Genomic DNA, 26953 nt, shown 5'->3' with positions numbered 1-26953 from the left:
TTTTATAAAAAACCCCACTGTATTAAAATAGTTGCAATTTATTCATTGATTTAAACTAATACACAGCCATTTTTAAAGAGGTATACTGCAATATGTAGTAGGTCCTATCGGTAGGCATATTTCAGGTATAGCAAATAAAACATAGAAGAAAACTTGTTTTTAAAGTATTTTTAGATAAACTTTTCCTGTTAATATAGATGGAGCACCTCAAACTGCTTGCTACTCAACTACCGCATAACTTACATGAGCCTTCCTGCTATCTGTATCTTATTGCATATTCCCAAGCAAGGACAAATGTTTTAAAGCCTCAATACATGCAAAAAAGTTTTTGCCACAGAAATGCAGATTCCCAACAAACAACAAACCTCTGGAGAGCAATTTATGTGATATACTTAACAACGCATACCTGAAAAATTCAAAGTTGAGACAAGCTTTTGGCAAAAAAAATTTGTCATCTTGCTTGAACCACAGTTTGCTCATAGCAGTGTCCTGTATCAAGAAAAGAAGTTTTGTTAAGTCACCTAACTTTTAACTATAACATGTTACACTATTTTTAAAAAAGTCTCTTCACCACTTCAAATATCAGTTGAGCATTGTCCCCTTAAATTCACATTCTTGCTATATACATTTGTGTATACATCCATCTATGCTTACTGAGATGCTGCTCTTACCCTACGTCACCTTAACAGGCAGTTAAATGGCTGCAGCATTGTGAATGAGGTTATGATAAAAATGGGAAATACTTTTCTAGAGCAGGAGTGATCAGAGACAAAGGAAGAGTTAGCTTCACAAAGTTCCCTACTAATGCTAGCGTTAAAAGATGTGCCATTAAGCAGCACTACAGCACCATAGTAACAATCTGGCCCTCAGGCCAAAGCCCAGATCCTAACTGTCCTCTTTCCTTGGGGTTTTTTAGGGCAAGATGTGCCATTACAACAAAGGTGACCCAGTGACATAGTGCCAGCGAAAACTGCCATCCTGTTCCTGCACTTATGTTCCCATCCCTCCCCTTCTCCACAACACTGCTCCAGTCCATAGTAAGCTCACTTAGGCATATAAAACAGCAGAAAAATGGTGCTTTTTTTCTTTTTTTTCTTTTTTTTTTTTTTTTAACAGCTCATCTCCACTGGTTTAGTTCTTGCAATGTTTTGCTGTGAGGTCAGACAAATGCCAGGTCCCACAAAAGCAAAACAGCACAGACATACAGCTGGGGAGAAAATAAAAGAGATGCAGGCAAAATAGACAATGTTTATTTCATCAAAGAAAATTGAAAACATTTTCGCTCAGAAAACGTATTTTCAAGGGAAAGGAAAAACTAAAAGCAAATTCATTTCTAAAGCAGTGATGCCTTAAAGCAAAGCTTTTGTGTGGATCAATTGCCTAGTTGCTACAGAGACACTGAAGGACCATCAAGTTTCTATAGCAAACCAATTACTGTTACTTAATAGAGCTGTAGTATGTCTCCCCGCTGAGGTTTAAGGTTTCAGTTCAGGATGGACATAAACATATGCTCGAAGTCCTCCTCTGTTAATAATACAGCTTCAAGCACACAGCTAAAATACCCTGTGCAGAACAAATATGTTTTCCTGAAGGATGCCTTTGCACTAAAGTAGTCATATTAATCTAGTGTGCAAAAAGTATTCCTGAATTGAGTATTAAAACTGAAGCACAACATGTAATTGCAGAAGACTTCTCCTATCTATCCTCCAACTAAGCCTAGAACAGAGATGAGCATTAGCAAAGACAACTATGCTGTAGTAGTGAGAAGTAATTTTTAGGTACTCAGAACAACTGAGATTTGATAAACATATTGAGATCATTAAATGATGCTTCCAGGAGACTGGAGAGTGATGTTTATTTACATGTTTACATTGCTCTCCCTTTTTCCATGCAATCACAAGCTTTTTCCATACACAGTTATAAGAGAATAGCTTTGTCTACATGCTTGACTTGCTGAACACTGCTCAAAAAAATGTAAGAGTGGCAGTCACCCTTCTGCTGAATAAACAGCTTTAATACTATTTCTATCAATTGTTAACACACTTTCAAAAGGGCAAAGAGAGTTCAAGCTGTTTGTAGATTCATTTTTGTAAGAACCCAATGTCGTGGTTTAACCCCAGCCGGTAACTAAGCCCCAAGCAGCTGCTCACTCACACACCACCCCCCAGTGGGATGGGGGACAGAATCCGAAAAAAAGATAAGAACAGTTTAATAGAACAGAAAGGAAAAAACTAATAATTATAATAATAACAATAATGAAATTACAATAACAATAATAATAATACAAGGATTGGTATGTACAAAACAAGTAATGCACAATGCAATTGCTCACCACTCGTTGACCAATGCCCAGTTAGTTCCCGAGCAGTGATCCCCCTGCTGGCCAACTCCCCCCAGTTTATATACTGGGCATGATGTCACATGACATGGAATACCCCTTTGGCCAGTTTGGGTCAGCTGCCCTGGCTGTGTCCCCTCTCAACTTCTTGTGCCCCTCCAGCCTTCTTGCTGGCTGGGCATAAGAAGCTGAGAAAATCCTTGACTTAGTCTAAACACAACTTAACAACAACTGAAAACATCAACGTGTTATCAACATTCTTCTCATACTGAATTCAAAACATAACACTGTACCAGCTACTAGGAAGAAAATTAACTCTATCCCAGCTGAAACCAGGACACCAAATAGTCATAATCCAAAGCTTAGCAAGAATTAACTTTTGACTGTCTTTCTAGCAATATCTTGTAATTTTTTAATTTTTTGTTTATTATACTTTGGAACATGACATGATCTGTATTTTAAAAACACATAGGAATTAACAGCTAACTTCCCAGAACATTAGCGAGCAAACAGAACAAATACAGATAGCTTACCTTGACAAGGGCAGGGTACTGTGTTGCATCTTTTTCCAATGGCAAAATCTCAAAGTTAGTAGGAATAAACTCATTCTTCATTGGAAGCTTGAATTTCCCATTCAGGTCAGCATTTTGCCATTTCTAGATAAACAGGAGAAACAATGAGGCTAAGTAGAATTTCTGCTTCATTAATGGTTAGATACTTATTTATTTTATGCTGTAACCAAAGATTTTAAAATGTGTTCCACTAGGTTATGTGTAAATACTATTAAGATAACAGGGAAAGAGAGAAATAGCTAGGAAACCAAGTTGGAGTAGGCTATCAGCATGATGAAGGAGGAGGAAGACAAAAGATAAAAAGTAGTTTCGAAAAGTTTACAGTAGAGTGGAAGGTGGTTCTATGTCTCACCTTTTCTGCTACTGTGAACTCTAATTGAGGTATTAAACGAAATACATAAGCAAGAATTCTAATCAAGAACATAGGTATGGACAACCTAAAGGAAGTTAAGTGGTCCTATGCAACGTCTGGTCAAAGCACGCTCGGCAGGTCCAGTTTAGCTCTAGGGTGTATTTTACACCCATCTCAAAAGAATAGATCAATAACAAGTTTCAATAAGGATGTGCCCACGTCCTTTGTTGGACTTCTGATTTTTAGAGGCTCATTTAATTGGAAAAATATACTTATTTTGTAAGTTGCAAAAATCAATTTCAGAAACACAGTTAGATATCGCAGTTATAAAAAGATTCCATTCCTAAGAACAGATTAATTCATTAACATTTAATAGAGACTTTTAAGTTTTAAAAAGTTTATGCTTACATTTTTAAGTAACCACTGCCTATTATGGATCTTTTACAACAAAAATGGTATAACATTCCCTGTATTTAACATGGTTTAAAACCATTAAAACATCTGTCCTATGTAATAAATATTTGAAATCTAAAGACTAACGCAAGATCCTTACTTCTCATAACATTAAACAGACTCATTGTACAATTTTCATGCTATGTAGAGCAGCAGATTTAAAGTTCTCCCTTCAACTAAATGGAAAGCTATGATAAAGAATTTACCACTGTCTTTCACTTGCAGATATTAGAATATATTAAAAGTTTTAACATACCTTAATAACTTCATCGGAAATTGCTTCTTGTTTGTACTGTGTTCCATACCAGTCTTCTGTTCGATCAGTTTTTCCTTCAAAAGACTTGGAAACTATTGCAACTCTGAAAACAAAGAGACAAAGCACTTTGGCATGAATGTGTCTGAGAAAAGACTGTGAGAAATTATTCAGAGTACTATTTCTGTTCCATCACTAGAATGCATTTATTTCTGAAAATGGTGCCTGGACAATTACTGAGCACATTTGGACAGCAGGTATTCGTATACTGAACTACACACTAAAGTTAACCATGAAATCAGGTTATCAGCATAATTTAATTTTACTGTTTTTCTGAAGTGTTACAACCTAGACTTACACACAATTATTGTTGCACGCAATTTCTATTTTTCAGCCTTTGTCCTTGTTCCAGAAAGCACAGAAAGAAGTCCTTGAGATCTACAACATTAATGAAGTGACAACATTTTTCATACCACCTATATCAACATACGGATATGTGAAAATACTGACTATAGAAATTTTATGCCAGACCTAGCGTTTCAGATTGCGTCATTGCAGTTTCACTCTTGTATTCATAAGCTGATAGTAAGAGGGTTTCTTCATTTTGTATCATTCTCATTTCAGATTGATACCTGTTTCCCCCCCCCCCCCCCTTTTTTTTGTTTTGGTTTGTTTTTTTGAGGGGAAGGGAACAAAAGCAGGAAGATTAACGTATTTTACAGTCAGTACAACAGAATTATACTCAGTTTGAAACCCGAATCATAGAATACCTCAAGTTGGAAGGAGCCCGTAAGGATCACATGAGTTCAATTCCCTGCTTTTCACAGGACTACCTAAAACTAAACCATATGACTAAAAGCATCATCCAGACACACTTGAACTAAAGAATACACCTAAATAAAAGGAAATCCAGAATAAAGAAAATTACAAACTTATCAGTATTTTTTCACAGTCTTCATAATAGGTATCAAGAAAACTCCTTTAATTCTTTTTATCAACCTACAACACAAAAAGACTATTCAATGGAAATAAGTAGCTAGCTTTAAGAGTAAATAGATGTTTATAAGAATTCTGAAATGGTCAAAAAAGGTAGCACAATTACCTCCTACGTATATGTAGCAATCTGTAGATGCTGAATAGCACAGTAGCAAACTTTGTCAAATCTTGTGCAGATGGCTAAAATGCACATTAAAACATCAAAATATATGCATTGTAAGTGTTCTTTTTTTAATCACAATATCTTCAGGCCAGGAACATTCTGTTGTTTATTTCTAATGTGCATGGCAAAATGGGGCATAAATCAAACAGGCATATGGATGTGCCTTAAACTATAGTATTTTACTTTACAAATATGTTAGTGGAGAATACCCTTGGGATGAATTCTGCAATACATTGAAAAGTTTAAATATGTGGACTATCAATATTGTAAATGCCTATGTCCTCATCCTTCGTCATCTAATGTTTACACATTGTAAATGACTAAATGATCCAAGTAGAGTTGAAGAAAACAGGATTCTGCTGTATTTAGTTCCAGATTCCACTACTATGAGGATTTTCAAATTATTAATAAAATCTGTGCATTGCAATTCGAGTAGCAGAACAGTGGGGTAAATAGCTAGCATTAGATGCATTTAAGTAAATGACAAGTACATCTCAGTCACATGGAACTTTAAAGACAATCTCTAGCAATAGATTCAAAAACTGAAGTAGGACTTGCACAACAGACTGTCTAATTTCAAGACAATATTTTAAATCATACACACTAAAGAGGGGCAATCAAATCTCATGTTTCAGGGATGCAGATTTCCTGGGCTGAGGAAGGGAGAAATTTTTACTCCCCACCTTTTAAAGCACCACACAATTAGCATGAACACACATACACATACAAACAACCCCCGCTCATCTGCAGAAGTTATGCAATATCCAAACTAGAATGAGAATATTCATCTTTAAGAGATACATTATGTCATCTCTCATTGTAAATGGCAATAGAAATGGTTAACATTTTTATTGTGACTTCATATAAAATGGTTTCATACCTGTTTACATGTTAGATCTGTTTCATTTTTAATACAAAAGGAACAATACTAAATAAATATTCAGCAAAGAACTAAGCACTTTAATCCTAGAGAATATTCGTTCTTGCAACACAGCAGACACTAGCTCGGTCAAGAAGGTGAAATCTATTAGAGAGATTGTTGTTTACATTAAAATGAGCCATAGAAATTTTCTATTATGTTTTGCATTTTATCTTGGACAGCTGGTGAGCAAAAGCTCCATCGTGTGCAGATGAAGTTGCTAAGAGACTATAAAAACATAAAGCCTATTAGAATTTCAGAGCAACCTACCAGGCCTTTCCATCCATTAAATAAAAAAATAAAAACAACAAAAAAAAAGAGTCTTGAGCTACAAGATTATCCTGATAAAATTCCAATAATCATGCAGTCTGAGGAGCAAGACAAAGGTGTTTTATGATATAATACACAGGTGTCTGTTACTTAACATTCCCTCCTTCTACCCTTCTCCAACATACCAGTGCTCAAGCAGTAGTGACAATCCAAGCACCCAAACATTTGCTGTAGGAACATACTAAAATTAAAGAGCTAAAAATAATTGTCTGCTCAACATATAGAAAATGAAATTGTGGAAATCTGCATTGCAATTCTTCAAGCAGTTCTGCTTCAAGGGATCCTCCTGCCCTCCCTATACCCCAAATCACTACTAGAATGATAACTTCAATTTTGAGCTCTCAGAAACATTCCCACAACCACATGAAACAAGCCAAAAGGCACTTCATCTGCCTGAGACTTACAACCTAAACTAAGATACAGGCACCTACAGTAATGAACACCAGGACAGGAAAAGCATAGGGGAAAAGCAGCACCACAGACAGAAATACAATGCTATGCAGTTATTTAAATGTATCATGATGGACCTTTAAAGTTACCAATTATGTAATGTTACTTTTCCTTTTCATTTCTGTGTTGTGCTATATAGCACTATGAACATCCACATGGTTTAAGACAGCATTGAAATGCACTGGAAAAGCAAGACAGGCAATCAGGCAATCTTTAATAGGACCTGCTTATAACATATTTAAACTCAACCAGTGCAATTAGGCTTCCAAGCCATTCATGAACATGGAACACAGCTGAAACTATAAATGCAATTTACTTCTATATGTACACTCTTGTACATGCAAACTGTTGTAGTCCTCAGTCATGGTCAATTTTCAGAAGAAGCACAATTTTTATAATGTGATACTTATTTACTAGATACCATCTTCTTTTTCACTCTCCTGAAATCTAAAATAAAGCTACAAGTGACAGATCCACAGAAGAGTGTTACTTGGGAAAAGAATGCGTGCTTTAAAAAGAATGGACTTCCAGGAAAGATTTATCAACTACTATATTCCAGATTTATGTAATAAAACTCAAGCTTCTAAGGGTGAAAAAGTAATTAGACCACAGTATTTGTGATATTAGTAAACAGACATGTCAAAGCAAATTTGCTGCTGAAAAAAAGAATTTATACTTTAAAAGGAATGACTGCTTTTTTTAGGAACTAATTTAAACTTTGTCTTCCAAATAATGATATTGTCAAATAATGGAAAAAATTACACGTGTCTTACTCAAATGCATAAAATAACATGACTGAGACAAAACCAGCAAAAGCCTAGATTTTTTTATAACATCCCCCCAAAACAATCAGTAAAACTGATGCAAGACAATATAGGCTACTCAAAGCCACTTCCACACAGATCTCACTAGGAAACAGAATAAAATGTGCAGAGAGATGTTGCTGGGGTGCAGCATACTAATCATTCTCCAGAAACACAAGTTATTTGTTAGCATTCAATAAAACTAAGTTTCTACAAACACAATGGTTTGTGGGAAGAAATAAGTGAACAAATTGTGATTTTCAAAATCTTTACTCAGATACAATGCAATTAACAAACACATACATTCCATATTTGTAACATGTTTATCATCAGGGATGAGGATCACTGACTGCATTGAAATAACTGTTTGTTAAGTATCTGTAAAATACCAGCCCTTCGAAATTTCTGTATCAACATTTTTGGCATTCATTTTATTTTTCTTCCTGCTAGGATAGTACTAGTGCTGCACTTCACATATGAAGAGAAGAAACAAGTCCATTTACTATCCAGTGGAAAATGTTCTTTAGTTGCTTAATCTGATGAGTCACTAACTTCTTAAACTTTAATAAGAGCATTTATTCTGCAGATGATGAGGGGGAAAAAATTGTATTGGAAATGATGGGAAAATTACATTTTTCAGCTAAGATAGCAACACATGCCAAGTCTATTCCCTTATCTTCACAGATGGCAGACAAAACCCAATGCAGTTTGAGAAAGTAAAAATGATACTTACATCTTAAAAAGGTTTCTCTCTTAGGGAAACTAAGCCACTAACTGCAACAAGTAGTATGCGGGGGCGGGAGGAGAATATGAAAACTTCCTGTTATGGTTCAGTCGAATAGAAGCACATATGGATACTTGCTACCATCTGTGAGTATGGATATTTTTCCATACTTTTTAAAAAACATAGTTTGTTAAGAAAATAACAGTCAAAAAGCTAAACTTTTAACAAAGACGTTGAACTGTAGTCTCTAACTGTGAATGCAGCTACCCCAATATAGATATGTCAAGAGAAGTCCTTAGAGTAGGTGAATTCCAATAGGGTTATGGAAAGGAAATGATAAATAAAACCACGATACAAAGGAAAAATTAAAATCAATGGAGACTAAACCATTGCAAGACATAATTTATGCAAGGCATAAAACAAACAAACAAAACAAACACACAGGAAAAAAAAAACCAACAGGCAAAGTTAGGATGATGTGGCACATACTAATTCTTTCATAAAAAGGGAGAACAGAAAGGTAAACATGAACGTAAATATCAGTAAATGGCAGATAACCAGAACACTTACAGACATTTAAAAGCAAACGTCCACAGTTTTTTATTAGTGTATACAATTTGCTCAAGGAAACACAAAAGAAGGAAACGAGCTACTGGATTGATAGTTTACTATATGCATATAGATACAGGTGTAATATAAAAGACTAAAACACAAAGGGGACCCTTTTATTAACATCTATAATCTCAACTCAATTCTTTCAAGAGAGCCCGCTAAAAATGCAAATCCACAGTAGCTTTCTCAAATCTTTGTAACATACCATGAAATCACTTCTAGTGAAATTTAACTAAATGCCCCCCCCCGCACAAGATATTTTATCTTGCTAGCAATTTAAAATAAAAGATACTATAAAATTATATTCCTTGTTATATTTTACTATACTTTGAAGTATCTTAGTTAAGAAAAGGGTGAAAAAATTCCTCATTCATTTCATTCTACTTTTAATTTGAAAAGATAAGTGCTTAAAATGTGTCTAAAAGGAATATAGTACTATATACAAGTTAATATTTTGTTTCAATCACATGAAAATAGTCTAATTAGCTCAGATCTTTAAACACCTGATGCCCTGAATAAAACCATGTAATTCCCGCTAAAATTGACAGGACTCAGACTTTTACACCTGTGAAAAATCAGCTTGCAATATTATCATAGAAGCTACATAGAAGCAAACTATTAACTTTTAAGTCTACACTGAAAAAAATGTTATCATTTAGATAATCTTAAATTTGGTTTGATGTTTTGTGTTTCTTTTTATAAGTTATAGTTTTGGAGAAGAAAAATAGTCTGAACATAAGAAGAACTAAAATGTGAATGTATAGTTGCTATGGCAAAAGCAAACACTAGCATGGTTTTAGTCTACACATAATAACCAATACATTTATCATTACTCTGACCATATACCATTCAAACTCAAAGTATGCCTCCTGCAGGCCTCATTCGATCCATGTTAGAACATCAGTGCTTTGACGAATTCCGCTGTTAGAACTGCATTTAATCAGTCTTTGGTCACTCTCTAATTTGTACATATTTGTATTCAAGCCTTAACAGACCAGCTGTAGGCACAGCTGTGGGTATTTAAGCCTCAGAGAACTAACCTTCTTGTATTTACTATCTTTAAGCCCTACTAAAATCTCTGCAACAAAAAGAATATATAATTTCTTTAACTGAAGAGGCCATAAACACAGGTATATTCCAGTTTTGAAAGTCCCTTTATCTCCCAATAGTTAGCTTTTTTTTGTTCAAATGCTTAAAATTATATTATCATTATAATCTATTTCTTAAGCTAGGTAAAGCAAAAAGGCAACGTAGTTAGTCCTGAAGGAAGATTAAATGCAACATATTTCTTCCAGCATCCAAAAAGCAAGCACAGTAACAACAAGCTAGAAGAAAGTTGGGTGAGACCCAAGATATTTAAAGTCCAAGATTACAGGAAGAACCACACGCACAGAAGTTACTAAATGACCATCCCTCTCTGATTACTTTTTCCTCTCTCTAATAAGATTCTTGCTTATCTTGCTCTTTTATTGACACCCCTCCCCCACTTTTTTTTAACTGAGGACAAAGAGGAATGCAGAATTGCAACTGCAAGTGCAAATACGGGCTTATATTAATTAAAATAAAAACACATTGTGAAATGGCTGTTTACTACACATTTGAACGAAGCACACCACATAGCATTCTAAATTCTTCTAAAAATTGTCACCCCTATTCCTGTGCTTCTGACCACATTCTATAGACTTGAATTTTCTCCCTCTATCTGTATTCTCTACACTTTCCTTTCTCACACTAATACCTTTTGAACAAGGTTAATTATGGCTATTTTATGCTGAAGTATTGTCACCTGGAAGGGAGTGTGAAAAGGTTGGCATAGCCAACAGGAGTAACACAGGAAACTGATGAGTGATCTGTGGCACCCAGCAGCATCTGATAAGCTGAAATAGTCTATGAATGTATTTACATATATTAACTTCCTCTAGCAATTTTTGAAAATTTAAGCAAGTGGATGCTTTGGAAGTTCTCTAATAATAAAGACTCAATTTACACCGTGAAAGGTATCCTTCCTAAGATAATATTGACCATTTTCTTGCAATGTTAAGAGCCACATTTTAAAGCTACACGAAGCTATAATAAACATCAGATCTGATTAAGCACCTGTAGCTTGTTTACTAAATCAGTATTAAAAAATGGTTTACCTATTGCTTGTAAGCAATTCTAAAACCAGTTAAAAGTTCAAATTCATGTGGAATATGGTTAAGCTTTCTTCAGATAAGTAGTAATTATATATTCTCTTTTAATTACTAAAAACAGTCTTTATGTTAAAGGTAAGCTCTTGTATAAAATTTCCAAGAAATTGGGTGGTAGATCAACAGGAAAATACATTCAAAATAGAATTATTTAATACAATAGGAAAGAGAAACTGGAAATTTTCTTTAAAGTATTGTTTTTCAAAATATGATCTCTTGAAATATTCAAGCTTCAGTTACAATATCTCACACACATTACACATAGATGCACACCCACACACAAAGATATAGGCCCTTCTTTAAAGGGCATTAATTACTATGGCAACTACTGTCACTGACATAGGCAGCTCCATTTATTTTATCATTACTTGTATACCCCTAGAAACATCAGAACCCCATGACATTTGCAAATACAGTTCATAATCCAATTTTATCCTACTTTATCCAATAATTATTTGAAATGTACCATCTTTTGAAAATAAAGTAACATGCATCTTAAACTAAATGAATATACAAGACAGATTTTGTCATACAAGCAGAGTGAAGATTCATGCCCAAACTTTTAAGTAAATCACAGTAATTTCAGAAGGCTGAAATATATAAACACTAGAAATATAAACACTAGAAATATATGAATACATGCTTCGCTGGCCTTCTATATCCAACAGTGTCTGAAAATTTCAGTGTGGATCATATTCAGAAACAGACACCCCACCCCTAAAATCATTATTTTTTATATTACATATGTGGCTACCAAAACACTGATAAACAAGTGTTCAAATACAGTAAGACTGATATACAGAATCCCAAGGAAGAGCTTGTTTCTGTGTTTTCATACATTTTAATAACATATCTACACCACTAATTTAATACTGTAATTTGTTACAATATACACAAAAGATTTATTAAAAGAACCAAATTGGAAAAAAAAAAAAAAAGACAATTCAGGCTCCAAAGTGCTAGTATAACTGTTGCCCATTCAACCTTCTAGTAACTAAGATTGTACCACATTATACATACATATAAATATATACATACAAATTTACATATTGTCCTACTGAACCTCTGCCCTTTTCAGTGCACAGAAACAGTTATTCAATATTTTATGTTTTGCTCAAAGCATGACTCAACTTCTCTTTCCAATATTCACCTCTTTCTCCAAATAAATAGAATTACTAAAATGCCTCTTCTGCAACATCAGTGTTACAGGAACTAATTTCATATTTTTAAAATATCCCAAGAGACATTATTTTCAGAGATAGGAAGCCGAGGCAAATAGAGATCCACAAAGTTATACAGTACCCATTCATTTTAGATAGTCACTTTAAGACTTTTTTTTTTTAATTCTTTGCATTGTATAGTACCTCATACATTAAAAGCAAAGCTTCTGTTGAGTTGTTTGTGGATTCAGGTGCACAACAATCCGTCTAGTTAGGCCTTAAGATTTTAGGCATACTCAAGAAAATAAAAAGGAATGAGTAATTACTGGCTTGCTATGAAAAGTTTGTTTTAGGAGCTTGTCTTGTGCCATTTAGGAAGCTTGTGACAAAGCAAAGATACTCAGTTCTCCTGGGCAGCATTGAACAGTCTTAACCTTGAACCTCTACTTTCCTCTTTCTGCAGATTCCTGTTACTTTCATTACACACCTTCCAACTACATTGGTAGGTTAGGCAGAGCAATACATGGTACTGACATCTTATCATGTAATTCCACAACATTTCTATTCTGTAAGAACTGAAACAGAAGTTGGGGGGGAGGGGGCAGGGGGAAGGGAAAAAAACATACATCTCCAGAAAGCAAAAACAAACAAGAAGAAAAGCAAGACTTGGTAAACTTTAGTTTCTTTGCCCTTTGTAGACTACGCTGCACTTAGTCTGCACAGGCTTTTCTGCTCAGTTCCTCCAGGTTTGGTCTCATCAGTTCTGCCGCTGTCCTACCTCATTCATGCTCCTTGTCTTGGACCTCTTTGCCTCTTCTGTTTGCCCTGTTTCCAAGATTCAAGACTCTCAGCTGAATATCCTTGCTAAGCCTGACAATCTTTTCTTCTAGACTTGCTCTCTTACCTCCACTCTGCCTATAAGTCCCAACTCCTATCCCCCTCTCATTTTTTTTTGTCCAATCTGCACTTAACCATCCCCAGCTGTTCCACTAGCCAGCCACTCTATCCATCCTTGACTGACATACCAGTTCCCCATAGCTGCCAATATCCCCGCTTAAATTACCCCCATTGATGTCCTTTGCCAGCTCTCTTGCCCCAGGCTCTTCCTCCTTTCCTTAACCATTTGCCCAGCCCTTCCTCCTCCTCAATTAATATGCTCTTTTTTCACCTGCCCTCATTTTCTTCTCAACAGCTTCCAGATTTCTTCACTTGTAAATCATCATCTCAGCAAAGTGTTATTTCCCTTCTCCTGGTCACACTAGATATTCAAATAGACATGGGGTACATTTGTTCTTTCAGCCTTTCTTTTCTACCCTGCATGGGTGACAAGAGAAGATCCTCAAAAGCACAGGAGAGAGGCTTCCCCTTTTCCTTTCAACATCTCTTCTGACCAATTACTGAGCCCCAAAATTTGTACTACAGCATGCTCACTCTGCAAAGAAAGCATGTGCAGTATGGTCACACTCATATCAAAAAGATGCTCTGGAAGTCTGAGAGATTTTAGCAGCTAAAGACACAGCTATTTCTACCCACATAAATTGATATTTTTCAGAGGGTCTGCTAATCTGCACAAAGTTTTGTAGCTCTCCACAGGGAAAATAAAATATATTCAGCAGATAAAAGCCATCCTCTTAACAGATTTCCAGAACTAGCTCCAAATTATAAATATTAGAGCATTCCATATAAAATGTCCCCAGAATTTAGTGAGGCAGGATAATTTTACTAGGCTTTTTCTCAGCAACAGTTGAGCTATTCTGAGTCAGTAGCTTCCTAAAAACTATTTCAGTCTGAGGAAGACACCCTGCATAAAGAGGACTAAAAGGATGTTTCTGTCTGAAAGAGTTGCATGTACTTAAGAGTTCTTATTTTCAATGGGGACAGAGACAGTAACACATAGAACAACTAGCTCTTTTTCAGTGATGTTTACTTTGGAGCTGTAAGAGACATCTAAGAATTTTTATTTCCATTAGTTCATCTGCTTTCTTACAATGTTTGTGTTAAAATACAAGTTATTGCAGTTTAACTTACCGAACATTTTCTGGTCTCAATTTATCCAGTACCATCTCAATTAAATCAGGCCTGAATTCTTCAAGTAAATATTCAGCAGCCAATACTTCTTCTATAGGATAATACTAAAAAACAAAGCCCCAGAAACATGTAGGTGAATTAAACAAAAGCTAAGCAAGAAAAAAATACTGTTTTGTATAGGAAATAAAAGTGTATACTTCTGGTCACTAAATCTGTATTACCTTGGTAATTTCAAATTAGAAATGCATAGATGTCCTAAAATCTTTCTCTTAAAACTAAACAAGATGGAGTAGTACTCTAACTATGCAATCATATTTCTCCTGTATTAAGCAATTTTATATACTGCATATTATCATTCTTTTATCTTGAAATATTTTATGTCTCAGTATAAAAACTCACCCTCCTTTAAATCCTGCTTTGAAATAACTAAAGTAAAAATAACACGGTAAATGCTGACCCCTGGAGGAAATGTTTCAAGATAAAAGAACACCAAGCACTCACCAGAGTGTATTTGGGAAAAACAAAACATAACAAAGCAAAAAAAAACCCCAAACAAAACCACAAACAACCTAAAAAACCCACTAAGTTTTTTAGCATTCTCTAAGAATTCAATTCTTATTTACAGTAATTTAAAGGAAAGTATATTTCAATTATCTAAAAGTATAATACAAACTTCCACAATTTTAATTCTAACATTTTTTATTTAGGATCAAACTGAAAATCTCTTAAGGTACATAGCAATTTAAGAAGAAAAAACAGTTAAAACTCCTTTGAAAATTCTTAGTGCAGTTGACAGGAAAACTTTGTTGATTAACATCTGTTTACCAAGGAAAAAATATCAGGTGACCTAAGCAGCAAGTACTTGCAGTTTGCCATACAGGTGTACTGTTTTTGACCAGAATATTATAAAATGGCTTTCTGAATTACATACATTATACAAAAAACTACAGTGGAATGAATTCCAGAACATAGAGTAACCCACACAAAGGATTTTGGAAAAGAGAAAGGGGGGGAGACCAAGGACAATGAACCAAACCTGTGTTACAAAAAATTCAAATGTGAATGCTGAAGACCCAGAATTTGAAAGGTCTTGTCCAAAAGATTCACTGTACACTGAAGAATGCTCATTTAACTACATTTTGCATAAATGGCTAAGCAGACTAAGCAACTTGAAGGGGAGATTTTAAGTAATCTATGCACTTCTAATCTGAAATTACCAAGGCAATACAGATTTAGTGACCAAAAGTCTATACTTCATTTCCTTTGCAAACACAGGCCATAGTTAGCCCACCAACTGGAACTGAAAATAAAATTTATCTGGTTATTTTGTTAGTGCTTGAGCAGGAGGGTTAGACAAGAGGTCCAGTCCAACCTCAACCATCTTGTTATTCTATGATTACTTTTCAGCAAGGTCTGAGCATAATGTAACTAAAATAAAACAGAATAAAACAATTTAAATAAAACAATCAGATTAAAATGAAATTTAAAAAATGATACAATTAAGGAGACAAAACAAAACAAAAGAAGAAGGACACTGCAAACCAAGGAACAACTACCTGGAAAACATCAAGCCTACACATGACAAATATGAAATATAATTTGACAGCAGGACCTTAGTGCTGACTCCTTAGACCAGCACAAATATGCTTTAAAGACGAACTGCTGTTTTGTTGAATAAAAATGTTTAAATCCTTTTGATAAACACATAGTAATTTATGACATTACATTTACTCATGCTAACTTATACACAGGTTCTTCTTCAAGTTATGAAAAACAGCTAGTATTCGTAAGCATACGAAATCACCAAACAACAGTTCTAGATTGGTTAATTCAAAGCATAAACTTAGTATGACTCAGAGGCAATAAAAAGAACTAGAAAAGTTAGTTTACGATTAGTGTTTAAGCAACTAACAGCAGAATCAGAATTACCATTCACACTGCAAAGCACAGCAAAAGAAAAGCAGTGAGGAAAAAAAAAAAAAGTAGTCCTAAATCAATACCCTGCTCTTTGGAACACTCTCGGCAGCTTCCTGGCCTGATTTTTTGGAAACAGCAATTGTTATTGGGAATGATCCAACAAATACAGACCACTCAGAAGTCAGAGGTCCATTTGTTAGAGATTTTATGCATTTGACAGAACAAAAGCAAGAGACAGCATCCCAAATAGGAGCGCCTTTAAATATCCATTTAAATGTTTTCAGTTAGGTCTAATGCTTTTTAGTAACAGAAAGACAATTCTAAAATTGAAAAAAATTATTTTAGACTTTACAAATTAAAGGTGTAGGAGTATTAACAGGAATTCCTGCAAAGAAACCAAAAATGCCTCTGAATAGATGTAGACATTAGGTGTCCAATGGAGAATGGCTGCAACGTATAAAAGTTGCATAACTTTCACTAGACAAAAAAAACACCTAAATTTTCCTTTAGTGCAATATGTGGAAACTGCAGCATAAAGACTAAGTATAAGCTACATGATAATTCTTTCAGTACCAATATGTAATCACATTAGTAGAGTCAAACATTTCTGATTTGCTATCTTAATATGAACATTTCTGCTTACTGCAGTATTTTAACATTGTTAGCTATGGAAGCATTTAGAAACATAGTGCTTGTATTTGTGATAAAATATTATTTCTCTAATATTTCCCTAGAGAACATGTAGCTATCAGGGAGACACAGAATGACAAGGTACATATGTCTTAAGAAACACTGAAACAGATCAAATAGCAACTCCAGTTACTGTAAAATCAGTTCTAGCAAGTATAGAAGTATAAAATGGTAGAGAGTGAAGGAAATGTGACTTACTGACTGCCAAAACTAAGATCTATGCAGCGTGATATTAGCTTCCTAAGCTCAAGAAGTGCAAAGGACCTTTGCAAATACCTGTATTTATTAAGAGTATAATCAAACACATTGCGTAATTATTACTATACTGTAAAAAAACCAAACAAACCAAACAACCAACCACACACAGACACTTACATGCAACATTCCTCCAAGCTTTGACGTGTAACCTCGTGGTCGTTCTTTATCTTTAAATCTGAATGCCACAGCATTTAGATCCTAAGAAACAATGTAGGAAGGGTTGAAAAGCATACATTAGCATACATATTTTAAGAATAATTATTGGCTACTTATTTCCTTTTTATAACCTAAGAAAAGGAAGGAGTTTTGTTGTATCCATTTTACATTAGTTAGGTACCTAACACAAAAGTTTTCATTAATATTCAAGCTGCACAAAACTCACAAGCCATTTCGGATAGTCTCACAATGTGAAGTGTTATACAAGTCTTGTTAAGTCCTATTTGTAGTAAGAAATCTGGCCCATGGCTCATATATTTAAACTTCCTGATAATCTGTAAACAGACTAACTTTGATACAACCAATGCATAGTGTTCCAGTACAATCTTCATTGTATGTTAATGAACTGAAGCCTTTTCCTCTTCCTTGTTTGTTGCTTTTGTTCAGGAAGCCAAAAGGTAATTTTAGAGACAGAAAAAGTGTTTTTCTTTATGCCGTCTTAGCCTCAGAAGTAGAACACATCATTCTTAGAATACAATTGCAAGGGTGAATTAAAAGAGATCTAAGACTATAAAGCCAATGAAAAGCACCATCCATCCTTCTGTGAAACCATGCAGAGAGTCTGGTTAATTCAACAATTCAGCTGAAAATAAACTCAAAAAAAGATTATTTTCAAACTAGTTTGCCAGCTCTTCTGACTTCACCTCACAGCCTCAGGAATGCCGGGACTGATACAAGAGGAGCAAGGGAACGACACAAGGATGAGATGGGAGGATGGAACTACCTCTTTCAAATCTTGTGTTTGCTTACAATGACAGTAAAATAATTCCATTTGGACTTTTAGCAGAGGGTAAAGAGACTTCTTTTACAGGTATACGATGTCAAAATGCAAGAAACAAAGTTAACGCATCTGCAGAATTTCTACTCTTAGACAGAAGAAACTCAACAACAGTTTTCACCAAATAAAGACGAGATGGAACACGAAATCTTTACCAAAGTATTTGTAGTGAACCAGCTAGACACTATATATATATATATATACACATATATATATAAACAAAACTGGTTTTATTTCACAGTCATTGAGAAGTGCAGTACTATTTAATTCTAATGGGATACTTTACATTTTTGCTCTGTGCACACAGAACCATACAGACTTAGAAGAAGCATGAACAGTTCAGCAAAGGCTGAAGCGTACAGCCAAAGTACTCCATGAAAAGTTTTAGTTCACCTCTCCAAAAGGAGACACAAGAAACAGCAGATTAAATGTCCTACTGCCTTTACAATCTCAACTATACAATTTGACACATGAAAGAAGAGAGGGGTAGAAAAACAGCCATTGCAATTTCCAATTCAGTGTTACCCCTCACAGCAAATGCTTCCCCCCCACTCCACCTCCAGTGAAGACTAAGGAAGGTTATGCAAAATCCTTGCAGACAGAGTAAGATACTTCTTCCTTCACCTCCATGATGTTATCATAAAATGTCAGCTCACAGTTCTATAAGCGCATTTCACATCTACATTAAGACAATATATTCCGAATGTACTTGTCATTTGTGTCATGTTGCACATCTAAAATTAAAAAACTTAATTACCATGCGATTATTAAAGGCTATTTCCACAGCCAAGGAATCTGTTTCTACTTATAATCCAAAAATTTGTAAAAATACAATCACCACATGTCATGTATCAATCACTGTACCTTACACTCTTGGAAAACCCATTCTTGAGGTCCTTCGGTACGTAGTTTTTGAATATATTGAAACATGTGCAAAATAATATCTTCAACGTGCACTGGAAAGAAAAAATACTTGCTTAGTAACTCACTCAGTTCTGCACAAAGAACAAATTCTGATGAACACAAATATGTTAGGTTTTATTTTTAATTACTCCCTGATACATCAAGATATTGGCAATCCTACTGGCAAAGTTAAATTCATGTCTGAGAAAAACATGTTTAAGATAAGTGTGTAAATCCCCAGCTAATTCTGAGAACTGCACTGAACATGTCTTATGTTAACATATTGATTTATAATATAATCTAACTCAGGTGTAAATAGTATGATTAAGTAGCACAAAAAGGTATTAACAGCTTTCTTTATAAAGAAATTTACTTTAAAATATTTAATGAAATGCTTTAACATAACCTCAAATAAGATTTTTTTTTTATGTTAGATGAAGTGTGTTAGCATACTGAGAGGATCTAAACACATAAGAATAGTCAGTTAATTAAAATAAATTGGCTTTCACAATTAGTCTCCTTGGACACAAACACAAACCCATCAGATCAGGAATAACATGGAATGCAGACATAGTACTTCACTTACAAAGTCCCTCCTCTGTCAAATCCACATTAATGATGAAAAACATGAAACCTCTAGCACCCTCCTTCTGTCCTCCAACAAGAGTATTTACCCATCCTATAAAATAAAAAAGAAAATATATTACATAAACAAATCTGTAACAATTTATGCTACCTAGTTTTCCAGACATTTGAGGGACCTGACAGCAGTATCTAAGTCAGTGACAGAATAGAGACAAGATCATCATGTCAAAGTTCATATAATTCTCTAAACAGGCGTAGATAAAGGGGAGTGCAAGAAATAATAGCTTCAGTCGTCAGAGTGCCTGCTATTTATTTATCTTTCCCCACCACAGAAACAAAAATAAAGCACAAAATTACTTACAACTCAAATTACTCAAATGTTTGGGGGCTTTAAATTTAACATACAGATGTCAATTTTAAGTGAAACGTAGCTAAGCTTTAAAAAATTGTGTAACAAATTACTTTTTAATTCTTTACCTTCAGAGGACTTACCTTTGGCTTTAAGCTCTGATAAAAGACTCCCCGGGCCTTCATGCCCAATCAGATGACCAAGGTAATGGCCAGGGTTTGATTTATAATACTTCTGAAGATCTGGTATAGGAAATGTGACATAAAGATTTCTAATGTCCTTAATGGGCACCACTTTGTAAAGTTGCTGAGGGTGAAAATAAACAAGGAGATCCATAAACAAAAGGGAACTCTCATTATTTTATTCATCTCAGGAGCACATATCATGTTCCCCTCACACACACACATTTTATTACAAATATATCAACAAAATCTCGAAAGTAAAGGTATGTAAAACTTCGAACAACAGTTTAGCCATTCATGATGCACACAAAAAGAGAATTAATTATCTCTCCATTGCTTACAGCTGCAATCAAATATACAACCTTTAATATAAACTATATAAAACTATGCTATACTCGGCATGGAAAGGTGGGTGGAAAATTAAGAAAGAAATATGGAACTTGACAGGGACACTAATACAGAAGTAGTGAAGTGCACAATGTATTACTGAGACATAAAAAATATCATTTAAGGTATACACTCCTAATGGAAGATGTATCTCTATACATACCCGGAGATGTTCTTCTTGGAAAGGATGTTCAGGAAACTCTGGTATAGGGACATTTTTATTCTCTACTTCTGAAAATAACTTTACCACTAAGCAAGTCAGCTCATCTAAGGATTCTAGAATAAAAAAAAAATTAGAAAAACTTAATCATTATCTGAAGATTCTGGCAAATTTGGATTTTGCTTATTCTTTGGGGGACACATGAATTACACAGAAAAGTAGTTTTAATTGTACAATGATTATTAACTTCAAAAAGGAAATCTATATTAACACTTAAGTTTTGAACTATAAGCATCATGCTTATTAGAGGAAGGCTTCAACCATGATCAAAATAAATCCTGTAAGTAGAAAAAACATCTTTAAATTTTACTGATGCATCTAAGCTGGAACTGAAGAAAAGACACATCAGATATTGAACATTTACAAAAATAAACATTCCACAAAAAGCTTAAGGGACATTACAGCTGCAAATTTTCCAGAGCGAAAGCATCTTTGCCAAAACTCGGATTTTCTTCAGCCTCAGCTCACCTCCAGTACTTCACATAAACTGTGAGCCAGGGTCATCTGTCCTCAGCGCCCCAAAATTTCACACATGTCTGTGACCTGTTTAAGCACTTCTACTTTTACATCCATTCTAGTTTCAGTCCATGATTCTAGTACTCTTCAAAAACAAGAGGAAGACCATTTGAGGAAAGAATTTGATGTTGTGCGTGAATTCACCTAAATTGACCTATATTGTTATGTTGAAATACTGCCTTCAAAATACCTATCTGCTTAAAGAAAGGCATTTTGGAGCACATCTCAAAGTAAGAATAAGAAAGACTCATCCATCAAGTTTTTTAGCACGTGCCTTTCAAGGGTGGATGTTGAAGAAAAAAATGGGCATTTCTTGGATGTCTCAAAGTACAACCTTAATCCTTGAAAGATTTCAAAAAGCAATCACATCGTTAGTCAAAACAATCCCAGTTAGATTTAGAAAGTGGAATCTTTCCTGCCCAACATATGCATGCTCCTACACTACACTGAGAAAATCATGCAGGGGAAGAAAAAAAAAAAATGCAAACCAAGATGGGTCACTGTATACTACAATTTTGTGAACTGCATGTAATTTTATTAAAGACCACTACCTTTTATTCACATCAGCAAAATACACATTCATTTAAGCTTTACAACTACAGTAAGGATTTTCTTGCGGACAAATTTCCAGTTGCCAGGGTGATTCTTACTGAAAAAGTTTCTGTTAAAAAGTCTACATGTGAACTGCTGCACTAAAACTGTTCTATGATTACTCAGTGAATTTTGCTTTTGATTAGATAAAAAAATTAATTTATTATTTTAGCAAACTTTTGAATATTTATTACTATTTACTAGAGAAATTATATTCTGATTCCCTCACCGCTTTTTAGTAACATATATTTTTGTTTTACATTGCATACATAAAGCGGTTGGAAAATCAGAGACTTACTAGGCTGCACATAGCTTTAGACATCCATTTATTTCAGAATGCACAAGAGCAGGGAGATCATGGGGGACTTGCAGTGTGCAACTCAACATATTTTTATGTCATAGAATTTGTAACTATTTGTTTATGCATTAATTAGTAGTACTGCTACATTTGTAGCAAGGTATTTCAGCAAGGAATTTATGGAATAATGCTAACAAGGTTTGTTTTCTGCAGTTTGCTTTTTACGGGCAGAGCTCCCTGAAAACAAATTAAAAAAAATCAGGAAGAATGTGGAACTTGTAATTTTTCAAATTTGATGCTAGAGGCAAGCCCTCAAATAGCCAAATCAGTCATTAATATAAAGCCTTCTGAAAAGCAATTGCATAATTTTCCTGCCTGAACAAATAACAGAGTGAGAAAAGGTATGACCCTTTTCAAGGAAAATGAGATGCAACTTTTGTCCAAATAGCACCTCACTATTACAGTGACAACTACCTATATATGACAAATAAGGGTACTTGTACAGCATTTTGTATACAAACAGACTAACAAAAAGCCTGAGAGTTACCTTTCAAAAATTTATTTATTTTATAAGATTGAAAGGAAAAATCCCAAAGATCAATGTTTCAAAGGCTCCTAATTTTTCTAAATATTGAACTATTTATAAGGGCAACTCACACTGAAAGAATTCAACTGTGGAAAATGACTAGTGAAACCACCTAAATTCAGGATTTTAACAAGAATAATTTTTGTATTTTGTAGTAAAAAAAATACATACGTGCAAATTGCAAAAATGTTTGAAAGGTAACAGATTTTAAGTATTTTCTACATTTTATTGATATTTGAAATGCAGATCTCGTCTGTCCTGGAATATTGCCTGTCCAGTAAAGAACTAGTTAAAGAAAAAAAGATGCCTGGAAACCTTGAAAACAGAGCTGTTAAATGAGGAAGAGAATTTCAATTCAATTGTTTTAAACTCTGATTAATATCTATTTACCTTCAATTAATAAATAAATATTTTCAAAGATAATAAAGGAATTTTTTTTCCTCAGGTAAAATAAAGAGAAGAAAACAAAACTGAGAAGGGGGAAGCACCTCTTTCAAATAGCAATAAAAATAAATTTACAATATTGAAAAATATTTACAAGTTGTCTTCATCACTATTACATTGTTTACTTGCAGAAAGTTTCCACTGCTACAAGGAGAATAAACAAGGCATTTTCACACATGACATACATTAAGCCCTAGTGGTATTGCCTACACACCTACTAGTAACACATATGATACCCCACCTTTAAGACAATAAAAAAAAAAATCTAATACATTTTAACATTCAGCTTGCAATGGTGAAAAAAAACAAAAACAAAAAAACTTTCACCATAGTCTAATCAATAGGTGATGTTACAGCAGGTGACATATAATAATAAATTGAATTGAAAGGAATTAGGGAGCCTGGAACTGATCCAGTAGTAAGTGTATGCACAAAATTTGGATTCAGTTAAGAAGCATAATCCTCACTGTGTTTGCCCACTTTAAAAATCTACAAGAAAAAACAATTCATGCTCAAATATGCTATGATTGAAATTAAAAAGGTACGTTTTGTTAATCAGCTTCATACTCAGCATCCTGTAAACCAATAGTTATAAAGGAAGATTTCACTTTGCTAATGAATTTTATTCCATTCATACTCACCATTGCAGCATTATTGGAAAACACCATACAAATAACTGTCTGCCAGCATATTTTCCAAAAGCAAACAGTTTTGAACACACTGTTATTAAGCTTTTAGCAAACCTATGTAAAATATCATCTTGATTGTGAAAGATTTTAAGCAGCTGGAATGTCTGTTAAGTTAATTCAGAAGGACACTGAAGTAAAGCCTTTTTATCTAAATGTTAGGTTAGGTTTATCCTTTGATAATACAGAAATTTTTGTAGTGGAAGTGTAAGTCTAAAACATGAAAACAGTATCAAAAGCCCTCCCAACCTGAAACCAGACAGGTGTCAGTCTTCATAAGACAAATATACAATGACAACAACTGGTAACTTAATAATAGATTTAAAATTTTCAGCTTATTTTTTCTATTGTAAGCTTATAAACACATAGTATACATTGCAAGTTGCTTTGGAGACTTCACTAAACTTAAAATTATATTTGGTCAGTCTGTACAAGTTTTACTTTTTTCCTTTCTGTAGATTTTCAGACACTTGCATACACTTCATTTTCTTCAAACATAAATACATGTAGAGTCTTACTCAACCAACAGAACAAAACTCACCTCTTCCTAAGACACAAATAGCCATTAAATTTGATGAGTAATAAGTAGAATGGAACTTCAATAGTTCTTGTCTTACATCTATTCCTTCTTTGGTTGGTCTGGTTTCCAGAGTGAGTTTGTTTCCTGTAATATTAAAAAAAAAGTTAACAATATTTTATGTTTATGAATTTAGAAATCAAGAAGAAAAATATAAATTAATAAATCTGCTTTCCTCCAGATGGACAGTAATTTTAAAAATAATTACAATCCATAATAAGTAACTGGATCAATACTGTCTCAGCTTATCAGAGACAATAAATACTTCCACTCTCAATCTGCATGTTCCTAAAGACCTGAAGATGTTTTAGTCTTCTAAATTAATCTTTTTTATTTGAATGGGTTATTTCAAAGCAATGCAAGTAAGCCCAGACTCTAATTCAGAAGGAGGAAAAGGTTTTCCTTTAGTACATCTGGAGTAGGTTTTACTCCCATATACACACTCCTGTCATAGGAACCACTGTGTGAAATTCTCTGTGGCATTGTGTGCCGCAAATTATAGACTATTAAATGAAATAAATAATTACTAGTTTACAAACATGATTTGTAAATTGCGACTGTTCAGCTTCTGCTTCACAAACAGCTGCGCTGTAGCTGCAATAGAGGAACAGGACTAGAGAGGAAGAGAACTACAACTCTCCCTGAAAAAGCCCATAAGCAGAAGATACCAAACTTTCTCCATTAAGTTATCCTCCTGTATTAGTGCAATCTTTACATCAACATCAAGCTGTCAGTAATTTACTCTAAAGACATACTCCGCATTTATAGTCAAATCAGAACTCCTGTTTGGTAAAGGTAAGACCTTGAAACAACAGCAAAATTAGTCTACAAAGAGCGCACTGGATTTTAATCAATTCCACTTCCCATTAGTACGTGGACACACAAAATGGTCAACAGAATCTACAGAGCAGAACTGCAAACTAATACTCTATCTATTAACTTTGAGATCAGTAGCTCTGTCAAGCCACAGTCAGACCAGGTACAGAGGAGAACAAGGGATGAGAAGGAAAAATAAGGCAATAAAATGTAGCAGAAAAGCTGACTTATGTGTTTATCAGAAAAACACCAAGAGAGAAAAGACTGGGAGAGGAGAGCATGCCTGCTATGCATATATGCCCAGTGCATAAATCCTACAATCACAGATACAAGTTAATACAAATCAATGAGGTAAAGTTAGATACATAAGACAAGCGTATTGTCCAGATGTTTGGTGATTAGATGCAAGTCTAATTACAACTGCAACAGTCAACATCATAGAGAGGCTGCCTGAAGCAATATATTGCTTTAATTTTCAAAGTTCGCATGTGAGTAAAAGCAAGGATTCTTAATGACACCCAAAAAAGATAATTAGGTTATTATGTTTAAAAGATTTTGTCTATATTCGTTACCATCAGCAGACAAATGAAATGCAGACGTTTTAGATACCCCACTGTGTTTATTCCCACAGAATCAATACACAGGTTAAAATAAAATAAAATAACATAACATAAAGCTTTAGCTCATTAACTGCGCTGTTACAGTACTGAAGTACATTTAAGAGGCAACAATCAGAAGACACCTTGTAGATGTAGGAAAATGGACACTAGACAGTGCAGAAGTGCCTGGGAAAGTACTTGACACTACTGAGGGTACTGATGGAGAAGAATTACCATCATAGGCATTCATTCAGAAAGATGGGTGAAGGGTATCTGGGGACAAAATGCACATCCTAACAAGAAAACTGCAAGATTAAGGTGCATTTGTTTCTCTGGACAGACAAAGAGTAACAGAAGGCTTCCTGGCAAAACAGGCTGCACAGCAACAGGGAGTGACCTGAAGCATCAAATGGAGTCATTCCTGTGTTCTGCTAGACTAACATCATCTCAGCTGGTCAAAAGGAAACAATAAGAAGGATGCCAACTGCAATTGTCATGAAAACGATATTACTGTTGTAATCTCTTTGGGTAAATAAAAAACATCAAAGCTGGGCTTTACTTCTGCAAAATCAGATCTACAGGAAGGCTATGGGCTATAATTTAATCTCAGAATCAGAGCCTAATCTAAGAACAGGTGAGTATGGCTATTGCTATTGAATTTGAGCACATTTCGGGTATTCTCCCCATGAAAACTTTTCACGTGTCAGCTATAAAACCTTCTTAAATTGTAGAAAACTATGTCTGCAACTTCTGCTTATGTTTTCTGAGTGCTACGTAAAAAATAAATGATCTCTTCAATAGCAGAGATTACAGAATGTAATTTGGATGCTTGCCTGCTTATCAATATGTAGTTCCCAAGACTTTATTTTCAAATTTACCTGTTTGAAGAATGCGGTTATAGTTTTCGTGTTTCAGACAGCCTCTCTTTATTAGTGAACAGAGCAATACATGCTCTTGCAGCAGCTGGCTACCAGCCCCTCAACTATGCCCTCCATCAACAGGTGCAAAAATAT

The 26953-nt window shown here is 34.5% G+C and overlaps 1 protein-coding gene across 3 annotated transcripts in view; it reads right to left on the bottom strand.

Moving 5' to 3' along the window:
• Positions 1-26953, bottom strand: part of IDE (insulin degrading enzyme) — a 74507-nt gene that overhangs the window by 32348 nt on the left and 15206 nt on the right. For all 3 annotated transcript variants that reach the window (XM_049810429.1, XM_049810428.1, XM_049810427.1), the window contains exons 5-14: positions 24490-24612; positions 20771-20883; positions 20182-20344; positions 19691-19783; positions 19066-19157; positions 17325-17405; positions 14343-14446; positions 3972-4074; positions 2872-2994; positions 407-489 (exon numbers count right to left, since the gene is read on the bottom strand). In XM_049810429.1, the coding sequence (XP_049666386.1) occupies positions 407-489; positions 2872-2994; positions 3972-4074; positions 14343-14446; positions 17325-17405; positions 19066-19157; positions 19691-19783; positions 20182-20344; positions 20771-20883; positions 24490-24612 (1078 nt within the window). The remainder of the gene's footprint in view (positions 1-406; positions 490-2871; positions 2995-3971; positions 4075-14342; positions 14447-17324; positions 17406-19065; positions 19158-19690; positions 19784-20181; positions 20345-20770; positions 20884-24489; positions 24613-26953) is intronic.

The sequence above is a fragment of the Accipiter gentilis genome, chromosome 9 (genome assembly GCF_929443795.1).
Source record: "Accipiter gentilis chromosome 9, bAccGen1.1, whole genome shotgun sequence".
Taxonomy (NCBI): domain Eukaryota; kingdom Metazoa; phylum Chordata; class Aves; order Accipitriformes; family Accipitridae; genus Astur; species Astur gentilis.
This window is presented reverse-complemented; position numbering and strand designations above follow the sequence as displayed.